Raw genomic sequence first — 18,134 nt, 5'->3', positions numbered from 1 at the left:
ATTATAATTTTTTGCCTAATTCTATTAATATAACTCAAAACCAAACAATCCTGGTTTCCTCGGAAATATAGGCGCATTTTGTGACCAGAAGATCAAGCTTTAAGGCTAGAGGAGCATCAGACAGCCACCTGTTCGAATTAGTGCGCCAGTGAGAAAGTGTAAATTTTTTAAGTCATTATTCCATCACTTTTTTAAAGTCATTATTTTTTAATTTTTATCATTGTAGTAAAACATAAACATTATTATAATTTTAACAAACCAGAATTCTGTTAAAAATACAAATAAAAGTATTAGGTTTTATTTTCTTTCAAATTTTTTCACATAATAACCACTTTTGAGATAGAGCTCTAAGAGTGGGGGGCGCTTAGCCCTCAGTAAGTTTATTATGTACAGTAAGTTTAGGTCTACTGTCTAATAGCACGTTTTATAAAACTACAAAAATATTATAATTACTAGCTGCATCCGGCCACGCGTTGCTGTGGCAAAAGTAATGTTTAAATGGTATTATTCCGGACGACGCAAGAGCTAAGGCTATGTCATTTTGGGGTCGAATTGTTGCCAGAATCAATCAAATTAGGAACGTTTTAGCAGTTCTTCTTGGCGCATCTAAAAAGATGTCTCCAACCCCGTAAATTACAATTTGCATTTTTGATTGTAAATGCTTTTTTGCTCAAGCGTTAGCCTGGGAATATTTAAACGCACATACGAAAAAAGATCACTGGTGCTGAAATTTTGTTCACGACACAGTATTGAACAAAGCAGCAGGAGATCGATTCGGTGATGGATTTTCTGATTGATTGTGAACTATATTCGCGATTTCTAAGGACAAACCTTCAACGCTTCGTTGTAGATTTCAGCTGACCTCAGTTTAGACTGAGGTAAAATAATTATATAAACAAGAAATAGAAGATAATAATTAAATAATTTCTAGGTTGTATAAAGCTTAGAGAACGTATATATTGAATAATACGTTTGGAAATTTATTACAAAAAGTCTTATAAACGAATGAAACATATATAAAAGGTCAAAATTAAATATTTTGGAAAGAACAAGGTGTAAAAAATAAAAGTATCTAGAGATATTAAGAAATAATTGGCAAAAATTTCCATCTAAAGACGAGGTAAAAAGCAACCTTTGTATTAGTAGAACATAAATTCGTAGTATAGGAGCAAATAGTAGAATCTGAGTGATGGGTGGGGCAGTGGAACGGGAAACATCAGCCAATGCGTATTTAAGTGCCCATCTGTACAAAATATGGCCACTATACTTCTTTCTGAGAGTTGACCTGTAGCTTTCGTAGTGAACGGTTGTGCTAGTACGCTCTGCATTTATTTTATGTTTTAAGTGATAAAAAGGATTATTTTTAATTGTTTTTTATGATCAAACTTGTTAAAAAACTATTTGCTACATAAATGTCCAAAATTTGTTGACAATTTAAAGTGAAATCTGTGAAAAATCGTCTAAATTTGAGTGGAAACTGTAAATAATAGTTAATTTTTATAAACATAAAAGGGCAAAAGTATCATATCAGTTGAAAGTTGGTGGGGTCTTTATCTATTCTGAAGGAGTGGGAGTTGAATAGTTGAGATCTATGTAGTGCCACGCCCACCGTCATTCTCGCTGAAGTAAGAATACAGATAACAGTAAATTGGATATATTATGAGCCAATGTTCAGGTAATGAAAAAATTAAACATAATATTAAAAAGAACGGTACTCCTAGTAAAATAACTAAGCGAAGAAGGTGTCTTAGCTCACCGGAAGAGGCCTCGAAAATTACGAAAAAATTAAGTTCCGATATGATGGACATTGATGATACCGTTATGGATAAATTGAGTGAATTGTTAGATTCAAAACTGTCTATTCATTTTCAAGTTTTGAAAAATATTGAGTGCAAATTAGAAAACGTTATGGAAGTTAATAAACAGTTAACTAAAGAGGTAGCTGAGCTCAAGGAACAAAATAAGGAAGTAAAAAGAAATGTGGAATTTTTGATGAGGAGATCAAAGGCCAAAAATATTATATTTAGGGGATTTTCTGAAATTAAGGAAGGTGAAAATATGACTAAGTTAATTCAGGAAATGTGCAAAAAATCATTTGGTATAGAAAATGTATTGATTGATAGAGTGTACACCATAGGGCCGGATCGTACATCAATTCTAGTTGAAATGATTAAAACTTCTGATGTACAGCATATATTGAAAAATGGCAAAAATTTAAAAAATACAGGAATATGGGTACACAGAGATCTCATACTTAAAGATAGGATAAGAAGGAAAAAACTGCTGGAGATGAAAAGACGCATATTGGAAATTGATAAAGAGGCTCGAGTACTGGTTAGAAATGATTACTTTCTATATCAAAACAAAAGATTTTCTTGGGAAGAAGGTAGTGGTTTTACAGCGGCTAATGAAGAGGATATGGTGTTAATTAACGGCTATCTAACCCCAGAGAAGAGGAATGAAGAGCAAAAAAATGTGAAGTAGTCCGTTTGCAGAAGGCGGAGAGTTATGTGTGTGGTGTTAGTGAAATTTGTGAAAATTCTGAGATTAGTTTTTCCATTGTCAGTTATAATGTGGCAGGTATTCGTAATAAGTTAGATAAAGTAATGTTCTTTAATTTTATTAAAAGCTCAGATATTTTTTTATTATTTGAAACATTCGTAGAAGAAAAAGATTTTAATTTCTATGAAAATTCGTTTGAGGGATATGATTTGTATTGGATAAGTGGTTTATTTATTTATTTATTTATTTATTTATTTATTGTTATAGTGGTCTTGTTTGCACATTAACCATTACTTTATATGAGGGCTGGAAAAAACCAACATATTGGCATGAACAATTACAGTTGGCTTCCAGCGCCTCAATTTACCAATATGTTGGTGGAAAAAAACCAGCCCTATCTTTTCCAATATTCAATTTGAGGAATAGCGCAGCCTCTTTCCCTTCTTTCTTCGTCATGCCAGCCACTCTTCTACTACATTCTGCGTCGTGGCTTCCATGAGATAAGGATATCTTGAGCGCTGCGTACTGACATTCCTTCCTAGAACAACACAATGGTCTCTGAATGTGACTTCGTTATTTGATGTGAGCTTAGAGTGGTGTAATTAGTAGTGTAGTTATGATAGTACTTGTTTGAGTAATTAAGAACTAAAATCGCAACTATGGAGTTTAGCTGCATCCTATATTTTTATTTTATTCTCTCTAATGAATTTGTAAATAATTCGTAGCGCATCAGGATTCATTATAGCTAAAATACTTTTAGCGCTACAGGGAAATCGTACATGTGTTGCCAATTCCTTTAGGAACTTGTCTCTATTTTTATTATATCTGCTGCATCTGAAGAGGAGGTGATCGATGTCCCCATCCTCCCCGCTATCGCAATCACATTTGGGACTATCTAATAACTTAATTTTATGCAGATGCGGATTTGTGAGATTATGGTTGAACCTCAGTCGCATTATTGTTGTGTAAAATTGCCTTTCCCCCTCCAGTACTTCTACAAACCATGGCTTGTTGGGAATCCTAGGCTGTAAATCAGCGTAATATTTACCCTTAATTTCTTTTTCCAGATCGTAGAGCTTTTGCCATGCGTCATAACAACGCTTTCTTAAAGCACCTTCGAAATCCGCTAAATTGAGCACTGGAGTATGTTCCCCTAATAAGATCGCTCTTTTTGCTAGCACGTCGACTTTCTCGTTATCAACTATCCCAGCATGCCCTTTCAGCCAAACCAGATGCAACCTACCCATTGCATTAATCAAATGACTTATAATTTCTATAATTATGGGATCAAAAACATCGCCCGGACGTTTTATTTTTTGGAGTGCACTTTTAGAATCACTAAGAATGACTATTATGTCATTACTTTGTATTTGTTCCGCCAGGATTACCGCATTCCAAATCGCTACGATTTCTGCGGTAAATATTGAGGCATTATTAGGGAGCTTGTATAGGCGAAAACTTCCCGTTTGCGGGTCAAGCACAGCACAACCTACTCCCTGCTCCGCTTTTGATCCGTCCGTAAATAGTAAATAAGGGTTGATTATGATTTCCCTCATGCGCGCTATAAAAGCTAGGTATGTTAAATCCCCCCATTCTTCTTTCACCTTATCATATAAATCTAAATGGACGTACGGAGATTCTTTACAAGATACTTCATAGTGAAGGGATCTGCGAGGAGACGCGTGCAACACCTCTAGGCCAGAGTATAATTTCTCCGTTACTCTAAACATTTCACACATTAATGGCGTTTTCTTTTTTAACCAAAACCTGTGTGAGCGAACCACTTCTGAGAGCTCTGAGACTCTCATCAAGGAAACTTCCTTAAACTTAATTAGCCTTTTGCTTAAGAACTTTCCCAACAATAATTCTCGACGTATCTGTAGAGGCATAATTTTAGCCTCCACCAGGAGAACATTTGTGGGAGTTGATCTCATAGCTCCCAGACAAATGCGTATTGCTTTGTACTGGACCTTGTCCAGCCCAGATAGTGAAGTTTGGCAGGCATCTCCGTAAATACCGCAACCATAATCTATTTTAGATAAAATTAAATTTCGGTAAAGCAGAAGGGCTATTTTTGGGTCGGTACCATATGTGACATGTGCAACATATCTAAGCACATTCAATGCTTTTTCACAACTTTGGATTATTCTCTTAATGTGAGGTCTCCAAGTTAATTTGTGGTCTACATAAAGTCCTAAGACCTTAACTATTGGCGATTGCGAAACTTTAAACGGCCCTAGCTGTATAGTGCCAGCAAGAATATTCTGACGCTTTCTACTAAACATGGTGACTGAGCTCTTATTTCCAGAAATGCGAAAACCCAAGTGGTTGCACCATGCATTGAGATCATGCAAGGCCTGTCCCATTATTTCTACCAAATTTTCTTCGGATTTTCCTCCAGTGTATACAGTGAAATCATCAGCAAACTGGACTATCCTGATTTCCGGAACGAGCCAGTCTCTCAAATCAGATGTATATATATTAAATAGCAAAGGGCTAAGCACGGCACCTTGGGGGAGACCAATGCCTGTTGTTCTGGGACCCGTTACCAAAACTCCCCTTCTAATAATTAATTGTCTTTGTTGTAACATATTAATTATATTTACTATTACCCTGCCAGGTACTTGCATTACCAACATTTTATCCTTTAGTATTGCGATATTTACGTTATCATATGCTTTATGAATATCTACGAAAGCCGCTAATAAGGGTTTGTTTTCCGTTCTATTTAAGTGCACTTCATTAACAAACGCTGCCAAACAATCTAATGTGCCACGGTGCCTTCTAAAACCCAGCTGATGTGGGGCCAGCTTATTATATTCCTCCACCCACCAATCCAACCTATGCTTTATCATCCGTTCATACGTTTTGCACACACAGGACGATAAAGCAATTGGCCGATACGACTGGTACGAGTTGGGATCTTTACCAGGCTTTAAGAGAGGAAATATTAAATGGGTTCTCCAACTTTCAATCATAGTTCCCCCAACCCACATTTCGTTCATAATTCTAAGAAGCGATAAAAGGGCCGGAAATGGAAGGTTTTGTAGCATTTGATAGTGAATACCGTCTTGGCCGGGCGATGTACTACCTCCTTTTTTTAGAGCATACTTCAATTCCCACAATTGGAATGGCAGATTCAAGTCCTCATCACCAATTGGGATATTTGATAGGTCGATAAACTGGCTAGCATAGTCCGGAGTCAGAGATTTATGGAATTCTTCAACCCAATGGCCATCATCAGTGACTTCTACTTGGGGAGAGTAACCTTTTTTTAGACTTCGAATTCGCTTCCAAATGACGTTAGAGGGAGTTTGTCTATCTAAACTATTGCAAAATTCGTACCACATTATTCGTTTTTTTTCTTTGTACGTCCGACGACTGATTGCTAGTTTTCTGTTTAAATTGACGTAATTTTCCAAGGTGGGTGCTCTCTTATAGCTTTCGTAGGCTATTATTGACTCTTGCTTGACTCTATTGCAATCATCATCCCACCATGGCTTGATTGCTCGATTTGGGTTTAAATAAAGCCATTGTGGGAATCTAGGAATGGATCCTAAGGCCGCTGATCTTATTTCTTGAGTCAAATAATCATAAGTGCAGCTGGTGGATTCCGATGTACTGAATTTTAAATCCAGTACCATCCGATACTTTTCCCAATCCGCCTTACTGAGATTCCAACCTCCTGCCTTAGGGTGCCTAATGCGTGCACCAGAGGTTGCCTGCCGCCCATTAAATGACTTCACCAGAATTCCCAGGTGATCCGAACCCAAGGGCTCTTGTATTACTTCCCAACTGAGCTCAGACATCAGATCTGGAGAACATAAAGTTATGTCCACAGGTTGAGCTCGAGCCCCCGGTCGGGGAATCATAGTGGGTGACCCATCATTTAATGTACACAGATTGTACGAATCTATTAACTCTGCTAGAGCTCGTCCTTCTAGGTTTTCCCGATGTCCCCCCCACATTGGATGAAGCGCATTAAAGTCTCCACCAAGAATAAGAGGACCCGAAACCTGATTTAGTACATTACTCCATTCCTCTACTGAGGCTTTATGCCCAGGACGGCAGTAAGTGCCAAGGACCGTAATACTGACGCTCCTAAATAGGATTTTAGCCCCACATATCTGAACTCTGCCCCTTAATGGATTATTCAGCACTATTGGGTCGAAAGGCAATTTTTTACTGATAAATATGGCACTTCCACCATATCCATCCTCACGATCGTCTCTGACAACGGGATAAGTGGTGTGAGAGATAAATCATTTGGCCGAGCGAAATGCGGAAGTTTGTACGGTATTAAGAAATGTTTAAATTCCCTTTTTAAATTTATAAAACTTGATAATTACACCGTGATTCATTGCAAAGTAGACAATCATGAATTCTATATTATGCCAGTTTATTTGAGAGGTGCGAATTGGTCGGAGGATTTTGAGGTAATAAGCAATATTTTAAATAATAATGCAAATAGTAAATTTGTCATTTTAGGAGACTGTAATATTAGAATATCTAATGCACAAGAAGTGTATTCTGACGTGGTTTTAGATGAATTTAAATTTAATTTAAAGAGAAATTCGAAAGATTTTGTTAAAAATAAAAAAGGGGATACTTTTTTGGAATTGTGTGAAGATTTTAACCTAGTAGTTTTAAATGGGAGAACGCCAGGGGACAGTGAAGGTGAGTTTACGTTCATAGGAGGTCCAGGGAGCTCAGTGAACGATATATGTGCCGTATCATTTGATCTTACAAATACTATTCATGATTTCAAAGTATTGCCTCAACATTACTCCGATCATATGCCCATTCAGTTATTGATTGAAGCTGCCTCCAAAAAAAGAAAAAATGAAGTATTTCCATTACTGCCTAAATTGATGTGGACAAATGTCGATGAACAAAATTTTAAAAAGAAAGCGGAAGTAAAGGTAGATAGTTTGAATTTGAGCGTTTGTAATGCGCAAGAAAATATAAATATATTAACAAATATCATAAGAGATTCAGCGTGTTTAGGTCATTTTAAACAGAATAGTGCATGTTCCGTTAGTAAACCAAAACAGATATGGTATGATTCAGAGTGTAAAAATAAAAGAGTACAATCATTTGCCCTGTTGAACCTTTATAGAAAATATAATTTAGACCTCTTTAGGCGTATGTATGTTCAGTGTAATAAACAGTATAATCAGTTGATTAGGAAAAAGAAACAACATTTCTATTTATCATTATATGAACAGTTCAAAGAAATAAAATATGGAAACAATTTTTGGCATATAATTAAATTTTTTAAAAAATCTAAATTTTTGTGTGGAACTCAAATTCATAGCGAAGATTGGGTTAAACACTTCAATAATTTATTAAATCCGCATCATGATATTTGTTCTATTAGTTATGTTTCGCCTTTTATCACCTTACCCTCTGTTGATAAAAATTTTACACTTTGTGAGCTAACAGACGTAATAAATTCCGCAAAATCTGGAAAGGCACCCGGAAATGATAGAATTCCGTATGAATTCTTTAAAAACTGCCCAACTAATTTTATTGAAGTGTTACTAAAGGTATTTAACAATATGTATGGCACTGCCAATATTCCGGAAACGTTTTCTCACTCAATAATATTCCCACTGTATAAAAAAGGTGATGTAAATGATGTTAGAAACTATAGGGGTATTTCATTTTCTGATTGTGTTTCGAAGCTATTTACAGGTTTGCTGTTGAAAAGAGCACAAGCGTGGGAAAACGAAAATAATATTCTTAGTGAGTCGCAGGCGGGTTTCAGAAAAGGATATTCTACAGTAGATAACATCTTCAATTTAACGAATATTATAAAGCTTAAAGTGGGCAGGAAGGGCCACAAACTGTATTGTTTTTTCATTGATTATAAGTCTGCGTTTGATACTATAGACCGAAATTCTTTATACTGTAAACTATATTCACTAGGGCTGTCTACTAGATTTATTGAAACATTAAAGGGTTTGTATAGTGATACTAGATCATCGGTATGGACCCCTAACGGATTAACTAGTACGTTTAAAACTCTAAATGGGCTTAAACAAGGATGCTTATTATCGCCGTTATTATTTTCATTGTACTTAAACGATATCGAACATTGTTTGGGAGGTGGTATACGTGTGGCCGGTGTAACTGTAAAATGTTTGTTATACGCCGATGATGTCGTGATTGTGGCTAGTGACCCAATAGTCCTTCAGAGTATGATAAATAGATTGTCCGCTTATTGCGAAACTTGGAATTTGTCGGTTAATCTTGATAAGTCGAAGGTTATGGTTTTCAGACGAGGAGGGAAATTAGCCAGGAATGAGAAGTGGTATTTTAACAGAACGGAAATAGAAGTAGTCAAACAATATAAATATTTGGGTGTTTGGTTAACTCCACAATTAGCTTTCCGACACCACTTTGAAGATCGACTTCGTGCGGCTAAAGCAAGTATTATAACGAATTACAGTAATGTATTCAATAAAAATGGTATACCGATTTCAGTTAAATTTGAAATGTTTAATGCAGTAGCTAGAGCCATAGTTAGTTACGCCGCGCAGACTTGGGGGTTCCTGTGGAGTGATAAAATAGAAAGTTTAAATACTTTTTTCATTAAAAGATTGTTTCTGTTACCAAAGAACACGCCCAGTTATGTTATATATTTGGAGTCGGGTTTGACACCTATATTCGTTTTTACACTGAGCTTACATTATCGCTACATCCGGAAAGTGCTTACTTTACCAAATACACGATTACCAAAGATTTTAGCGGAACAAATTATAAGAGAAAAAATATTTTGGTTTAAAGAATTTAATGATATTTGTGAAAGGCAGGATATGGAATTAATAAAATATGACAGTGGAGGAGAGCATCAATTTGAACTTTTAGTTGAGAAAATAAAACAGTCATTTAAAAGAAATTTGATGGCTAAAGCTGCGGATTCGACTTTTCATTGTTTGTATAAGGAGTTAACTATAGATTTGGGTGAAAATCATTACATTAAAGATACTAACAAGTTACACTTTATGCAAGCTATGATGAGGTTGAGAGGGCAGCTAATAAATTTAAACTACAGAGTGGGTCGTACAAGCGAGAGTCACCTCTGTTCAATGTGCAATCTCAATGTAGTTGAGGATTTATTGCATTATGTGGCTGAATGTCCAGTTCTTAAAGAATTTAGAATCCGGTGGTTCAATAAGAAAACGCTGACAAAAACAGAAATAATTAGTTATCTGAATGGGCAGAATAATAGTTTTAAGCGTCTTTATTGGTACCACTTGGAAGCAGCTAATTACAGACAGTTTTTGATTTCTAATTATAATTTTTAATTTTATTTTTTTATAAGAAGGTTTTTAATAGAATTTAGCGGATTTCATTAATCAATTTAAATTTGTTTATATTATTTTTGCAATTATTTTAATTTTCTGTTACAAAGAATCTTATTTGTTTATGTAGTAGTTTATGAAAAATATCTATAATAATGTATAATTTTTGTAAGTGAGGTCAACCTCTGCAGACGGACATAATGTCCATGCATTGTGTGGTTTTCTTAGTTTTCTGTTCTTTATTATTTTGTATCGTTATTTAATATTAAATAAACACACATTATTATTATTATTATTATTATTATTACTTCTTTCTGATTGGCTGATAATATCTTGATATTCTTCCACACCTCTTTACTGCGATTCTACACTCAGCTCCTACATTATGTTCTCCGGATACAAACTTTGCTTTTTGCAGCAATTTTAAGAGGATTTTTTAAAATTTTACTTCTCGCCTCTAACCGCTCGGCTACCGTGGCGCCTTACTTTCTTTTTAGTATATTAGTAGTTTCTGTAATTAATTTACTCTTAATAATTATGTTTTAATCACAAAGTCATGCATTATTATTGAATTCAAATTGTAAACGTTTAATTTTTACCCTAATTTGTAAACAAAATCAATAAAAGAGTTTAGTAATCATTCGTAAGAAAGCGTTTTAATAAATTTATGTAACAATAAAGCGTTTTTTATTTATCTCCTATTGAGTTTATTTTCTTTACTTTTAAGTTAGAACGTAAATGTAGACATCATTATTTCTGGTTGGGATTACATCGTGTGATTACATCTGAGAAACTTCTTTCTATTTGCTGATAACATCTTGATATTCTCGCACACCTCATTACTGCTCTCTTTCATCTCCAACAGAATTATGGGAGAAATATAAATCGAACATGATTAAAGATATTTTCCGTAGAATTCACAAGAAAAGTTCAAATATGAACATGGATTTCACAACTGAAATCCAACGATGCGTTGATCATTATCAAGATCAATCATTCAATCTAGATAATGCGTTCAATCATTATTGAAGATTTGTGCTTAGAAAAGGCGTACATAGTTCACAATCAATCAGAAATTACCTCACCGAATCGATTTCCAGCTGCTTCGTACAATATAGAATTGCTCGTGAACAAAATTACAACACGGGTGATCTTTTATCGTATGTGCAGTCAAATATTCCTAAGCTAAGACTTGAGCATAAGATAGGTTGGAGAAACTGATGTACCTAATTACATTGATGCTGGCTGCAATTCGATTCCAAACTGACAGCCTTAGTTCTTGCGTCGTCCATAATAGTTCTATTTAACCAGACTGTGCCATAACAAAGCTTGGCCGGGGATACCACTAGTTTTTAATGTAATTTTACTAATTATTATTAAACGAATACTTTATTTATGAATTATATCTATAAATGTTACTTATTATTAGTAAATAACCAAGGTTTCTTAATAATTATAATTTTTTTGGTAACTTTATAAAATGAACTATATACTGAATTACATGAGCTAACGTTACTATACATATGTCTAAGTGCCTCTCGCTCTTAGTGCTCTATCACAAGAACGGTTGATTGTATGAAAAATTGCATGGAACAAAATTTGTAGAGAATTTTATGTTCTATAACTTTTGTAATAACTTTCAGCAAATTTTCGAAAAGTAAACATTATTAGGTGATTGAGCCAAAACATCTCAAATTACTGAGTATTGCATTGAAATTACTTGCATATCTTTATGATATTTGTTTATCCTTTTCACTTTCTTTTTACTTTAGCACGGTAAGAAAAGGTACTGCTGTAATCGTGCTGGTTTGTCAATTTGATTTTTTATCAGAAGTATCCGTTTAGATGTCCCCTGTGTCCGAAAACATTTAAAAAATGAAAAATCCAAGAAAGTTGAAATCTGATATATCGCTAACAGAAGATTCTACTATAAGGAAAACCTTGAAAATCAATCAACCGAAAGTCGATAGTTCACAACTATGCTTGAACATTTGGCACGACTTTTCCAGACCTTCATAAACTGCAATTCAAATGTCAAAACTACGACCAACTTTCGACGCAGATTTAACTGTTTCCCAAAACGCTTTTACAATCAAAATAAAATACACTTTAAAAGTAACGCCCCAGAGGTGCATGTCTTTTTAACAATCAGGAATGGACTATTATCTCTCCGTCTCAAACACTCTTTATTATAGAGTCTATAAGAACAATGTCCGCACCTCGGAACCCTTTTTATTTTAACTAATTTATTATTTTATGCCTGTAGAATTTTATTACCTGGGAAAGGTAATTGCGGGATATTACTCTTAATCAAGAAAAGGTTCCCGTGAATGAAAGAGTAGAGAAAGCAATAATTTTTTAATATCTTGCTTGTATGCTTCGATTTTTCCGTTCCAATATAAGCTGAGATTTCTCGGATCTCTGTTTCATAAATACAGCATAAATCGGACTTCTTTTTTTATTTAAATCACTTAAATTTATTCTGCAGAAAAGTATTCTTTCTAAATGACCATCACACTACTATTCATTTTTACAATGTATACATCTTTCTTTTTTGTTTAATAATTATTTTATATTGTACACAATTTTCAGAATTTAAAATAAAATAATATGGTAACTAATTAACAACACTCATATTCTTTTTGGAATATAATGTAACATAATTCTTTAAAAATGCCAAAATATAAACAATTTAATTGCTGTTTAGGTCTATTTAATTATAATAATAATATACCAAATTCACAGCCCTAGACATAAAGGTTAAAAAAATCATAAAGTTTAATATTTCTACATAATATTGCAATTACAATTTATATCACCATAATGGCGTTTTTAACCATTCATCAGTTAAGTTTTATAGTACATACAATATTTATCATTGAATTTAATTTTTTGACCTAGTAAATACAGTTGATTTTTTTTTTTTTTTTTAAATATATAGTTAAACCAAAAATTTTAATTGCTACTTTCTTATTAGCCCACTCTGTTTATCTCGTGCACTCCCTCTACATATGCATAAACAGCAAGAGAAATGTGACAAATAAAATAATAAAACAAAAAGAAAACAAAAGATCAATATTTTTTTTTTAAGATACTTCAAATCTGTGATATCTAAGTGATGTAAGTAAACAATGTAAGCTTAAAAGAAAAAGTTATTTACATGGAATGACTTCAAGTTCGTCATTAATAAGAGAGGGATCGAACAATTAATGAAAACATTGGGTCACAATCTTAATGTCGTCTTGGATGATAATGGCCGACAGGGAAAAGCTCAATCTGGGTATTACTATTATGAGCAAAATAGTATAAATAAGAAGAACAAATATTTGCACTAATTTCGAAAATTAACACAATAAATATGTCTCGAAAAATGACTAAATAAATCTTATCAACTTGAGCCCGTGCTTTGTTTATGGTTACTTTGGAAGGGAAGGAAAAGAAAACTGCGAATATAATTAGATTGAAAATAAGAAAAAAAACAATTAAAAATTCACACTCTCATAATGGCCTCAAGAAAATGGGGGGAGAAGGAGAATAATCTGGTGTGATAACTGAACCAGATTACTCTTACTGCAAACATTATTACTACACTTTTATCACTTTGTCGAGGCGTTTAAATGTTTTATTTCTAATAAAATATTAATTTTAAATCAATGCTCAATCAAGTAGATTATGATTTTTATTGCAGCTAAAATTGTTGAAAATGAGCGACATTTCAAATTTACAATTTAATGCAATATTTATTTCATTTTACTTCAATTCAAATTCTCGTCGAAAAAATGTTTACTCAAGTTTTCTTGGCCTAAACAGGACATTTTTAATAACAGTAGAAAGGAATTCTCGATTTCATGGCTATTAACCAAACATGAGCAAAATATTTCGCCTAACTAAGTACTTTTGAAGAAACCATAAAATCAATCTCAATAAACCTACAATAAATTTGTCCCATTCAAATTCTTTAGAGAACGTAGATAAAATATGTTTAAAGTAGATATATTTTTCCGATTCTATCTTTCAAACAAAAGTAAGTAGAAATAAACTTGGAAAGAGGTAGCTTTCTAAGTTCCAAGAACTTTGGGGCTGTTTTTGGGGATATTCCATAAATTTCAGAAAAAAAATTATCAAAAAACTATTCAATAAACTTAAATTAACCCCTAATAGTTTTTCATCGCATTCAAAATACATGCGTAATAAATGGCCAGGAATAACTAGTGTACTAGTTTATAATAACCCGTAACTATTGTACGCGCTAGAAACGAGAAGACATCACGGCCAGCATCTAGCGGGACTTAGCAGATATCGCTGTACTTTGCATTAAATGAGTCTTTTTGAGGATTAGGCGCAAAACGTATTTTTTACACACAGAGTGATGAGTACCCGCAGAGTGCATGCACGTGCTGCCCGTTTTTTTGACCTTGAAGAGACTTGTAATACGACGTGGAAATATGCGATTTTGTGGAACTATTTATGTGTAAGGGTTACAGGGATCATTCCGAGGTTGTTCACTGATTTTTCACAATTACAAAAATTCTGAGTACGTTTGGGATGGGCTCTTTCGGGCCCATATTCAATGGAAAATGGAATAATACAGAAATTAGTATTAAGCGTTACTCTGATCTCGATGGCAATTTAACTGTCTAGCCGAAATTATAGGGCACTTAAGTAAATATCTTTGTATATAAATGACCTCCCATTTCTTTATCAGGAATTGTTCTCGGTGAGCTCTAAGTAAACTTACAACTGGATGATGAGGCTTCAGGTATGGATTTAAATTTTCGGAAACAAAGACAGTGTGTCTACTTTTTTCTTTTTTTTTTTTGTCCAAGACATAAGCATAGTACTCAAACATAGTACTCTTGAACGGCACTAGCATTTTTCGTGATTGTTCTAATATACATATATTGTGTCATACCATTACCTAAAAAACTATTAAATTTACAACTGCCTATTGGCAACAAGTAAATCAGATTACAATAAATAAATAAAAACACTTTTTTTCCAGACCAGGTGGTTTCTAAACGGATATTTCAAATGAAAACTAAGTTCATTATCGGAAAGATGGCACGATCACTACACTTTCTCTTACCTGTAGTACGAAAAGAACCCATATAATCCAAGTTTACAAGTGAATAGTTTCGAAAGACACTTACAGCACAATAGATAGGATAGTAATAAAAAGAACTATGTATTGGAAGAAAACCCAGATTTGTAACCTTTCAAAATATATGTAATGGAACTTGAAAGCCAAGAACCAAGAATTCCTAAAATAGAAAAACATTTAAGTAGCAAATCAAGTTTTAGAAAAAAATTGACAATAGCCCTTTGGAAGAGCTGTGGTTATACTTCCAAAATAAATAAAGACAAAATAGCTACAAAATAATTACTTTAAAAGATAATATAAACGATAGAATAAACACAAAAAAAATTGCACAAAAAATGATACAGTGAAACAAAACATATCAATAAATAAACTCTACAGAAATTTCCATAAAATAATTCTCTAAAGAAAGCCACAAAATCTACGAAAGTAATAATTATCAATGATTATTTATAAAAATAAAAAATTATCTATTTTTTTTAATCATAAATAGAAATAGGAATGCATGATTAAAATAAAATCAAGTAAACCTACATTACTTAGATTCAACAAATATCTTTTACATTCCCTCACTGACTTAGGATTTTATTTTTTTTTAGTAAATTGTGGGGAACTGCTTTCAGCACCAGTTTCATAGGTATATCATCTTAAAAGATGTTAAAGCCCCTTATTAACCCCCTATACATATACGAATATTAATTTGGCATCTAAAGATTATAAGTTTTTACATTGAAATACACAAAGTGTATATATATATTTTTTTAATTATTATACTTGTTTTAGTTGACAACTAACAATAACGGAAATACAAACTTTTGTTCTTTTTAATTTGTGATTTACCGCAGGTAGAGCTTTCATCCATTAAATTTCATTAATGAACATTCAGAAATAAATGAAACAGAAGAGGAATAATTTCTATGTATTTCCCTCCAAGTAAATAATATTGGACCCAATATAACAAATTTCTAATAATTAGCATTAACTGAAATGTAACCATTTAACCAATCGTATCAAAGATAAAATTAAAATAAATTTTAAGAGGCCGTTTCCAATTAATGACCCGTTTTACACAACGTCGATTTCTTTTTTTATCTATAATACATCTTTGTAATAGTGACACAAAGGGAAACATTAATATATTGAAATTATTCCTGATTTCCTATTATTTTACTGATCAGTCTCAAAATTTATCTCCTAGTCATTTTGTTGGTTCCAAAATTGATAACGATCAATTTTGATGTTTTTTTTAAAATAAAAATAGGAAATAAAGAATTAATCAATTATCATTTGTCGACGTATTATTATTATACATATAAGTAGAGCTTTATGACATAGAATCTCTCTACAATTTGTTTTCTCAGAAAGATTAATACTGTTATAAAAAGGTTTATACCGTATACCGCTTTCGGGAACATTAATTATTGTAATCTAATTTGCAAGAAGTTATTGAATTTTTCTTATTCGTCATCCATCTTATTTACTTTAAGATTAATAAAAATTGAATGTCATGTCAAGAGAGATAGGCCTGCCTTTTTAGATTGATATATTTTGTTTACAGTTGAAGTTGCCATTTGAAAATTCAATATAATTCACCAATAAAATAACAGCATTAAAATTTCTTCATATTCAAATATAACCTTTCATTTTGAAACTTCTTGTTAGTGTAAATTTGTCTTGAATAGCAACTAATAAGAGCTATTAAAATTTTTAACTTTAGCATGAACTTTACAAATTATTCAATTAGCTAATCTGATTAATTAATAAACAAAATACTAATCACCATGAGGGTTTTCAAGAGGTACCTCTGGATAAGTCGGAAACTCAACTGTTTCAACTACTTCATCGACCTAGAAAAAAAAAAAAAAAAAAAAAAGTTATACTTTTTCATTAAACTGCAATTTACACTACCTTGAGTAGCAAAGGCCTTAAGAACATTAACATAACAGAACCAGACAATCATTCAAAGAGAGAGAAAGATTAGGAAATTAGTGTCGGAATTGTGGGTAAGCCCCAAGACTGCTAGGTACGGCAATTGGATTAGAAAGGAAAGGATGCTCGGCTTCCTTGGAGATTTTGACACGTAATAGAGGCGCAAATTTAATTCAAACTTCGTCACCGGTCATTTTCACATTGGTACCTCAGTGACTATGGCAAAAAAGACACAGTCTATAATTGTACATGTACAAGAAATGCTAAGTCGATATGGCACTGCTTTCTGAGTTCGGTGTAAGCGGGGAAAACTTAATAAAAAATATAAATAAATAAAAAAAATAATAATAAATAAAAATAAATAATAATAATCATCATCGTAATAATTTTTTTTTTTTTGAAAGGAGGTGAAATGCTTTTTACGCACGGAGTGCCGGACTCCCAACAAAATGGCCTACCGGCTAAAACACCCCCTTCATCCCTGGACCTAGCCTGGATTCCTTGTGCAGCATTACATCAGGCTAGGCCCCCCCATCCTGACCCTAATTAGGGATTCGCTTCCCCCTCATCCAACTCCCTTTTTTTACCTATTAAAACTTCAGTGGCAAAAGTGGTGACCGCACTCCAATTCGCTCTTGTGAGCACTATACTTTGGAATCGGTCAGGAGTCCACCGGCAGACGCTCCCCTCCAAATCCCTTCGGAGACGACCCCACCTTTCACACTCAAAAAAGGTGTGATGGGCATCGTCTCTCATCCCTATACAATGGGGGCAGTCCCCTCCCGGCCTCTTGCCCATTTTCCGCAGATAGTCTCGGAAGTAGCCGTGACCAGTGAGGAGCTGAGTGAGATAGTAATCTACCTCACCGAAAGACCGTCCGGTCCAGCTATTCACGTCCGAGACTAACTTCGCAGTCCACCTTCCTCTGGTCTTCTCCAGCCATGCAGCCTGCCATTCCGACATAGTACGCAGCCGCTCCTCTCGAGTGACTGCTGCCTTGTCCACTTCTCTCCTTCTCCCGAAGATTCTCTTTCGTTCGAAGGCGAGAAATGCAATAGAAATGACCCCCGCAATTGATAATAATAATAACAATAATAATATTAATAATAATAATAATAATAGAGGCGCTAATAACCTCAGCTGTTGATGCGCCGAAAAAAAAAAAAAAAATAATAATAATAATAATATACCAATAATACTGGTCCACTAGAATTTGTGTTACTTATCGTCAGTCAAAAACGTGCCAACCAGGAACTACTTACTACCTGCTAGCTGGGGTAGACGGTGTACTCAGA

At 33.7% G+C, this 18,134-nt stretch overlaps 1 protein-coding gene and 1 long non-coding RNA gene across 2 annotated transcripts in view; one reads left to right on the top strand and one right to left on the bottom strand.

The window, feature by feature from the left end:
• The first annotated feature begins 19 nt into the window (after positions 1–19).
• Positions 20–15,048, top strand: LOC141458217 (uncharacterized). Its single transcript, XR_012460790.1, has 2 exons — positions 20–158; positions 14,815–15,048. It is a non-coding gene; the product is annotated as an uncharacterized lncRNA (long non-coding RNA).
• FucT6 (alpha-(1,6)-fucosyltransferase 8) overlaps positions 11,673–18,134 on the bottom strand; it is a 21,591-nt gene continuing 15,129 nt past the window's right edge. The window contains exon 12 of the mRNA XM_074135928.1: positions 11,673–16,757. Coding sequence (XP_073992029.1) covers positions 16,683–16,757 — 75 coding nt within the window. The 3' untranslated portion in view covers positions 11,673–16,682. The remainder of the gene's footprint in view (positions 16,758–18,134) is intronic.

Source organism: Rhodnius prolixus, unplaced genomic scaffold (assembly GCF_049639745.1).
Source record: "Rhodnius prolixus isolate KJV_2025 unplaced genomic scaffold, Rpr scaffold_1, whole genome shotgun sequence".
In the NCBI taxonomy this organism is placed as follows: domain Eukaryota; kingdom Metazoa; phylum Arthropoda; class Insecta; order Hemiptera; family Reduviidae; genus Rhodnius; species Rhodnius prolixus.
This window is presented reverse-complemented; position numbering and strand designations above follow the sequence as displayed.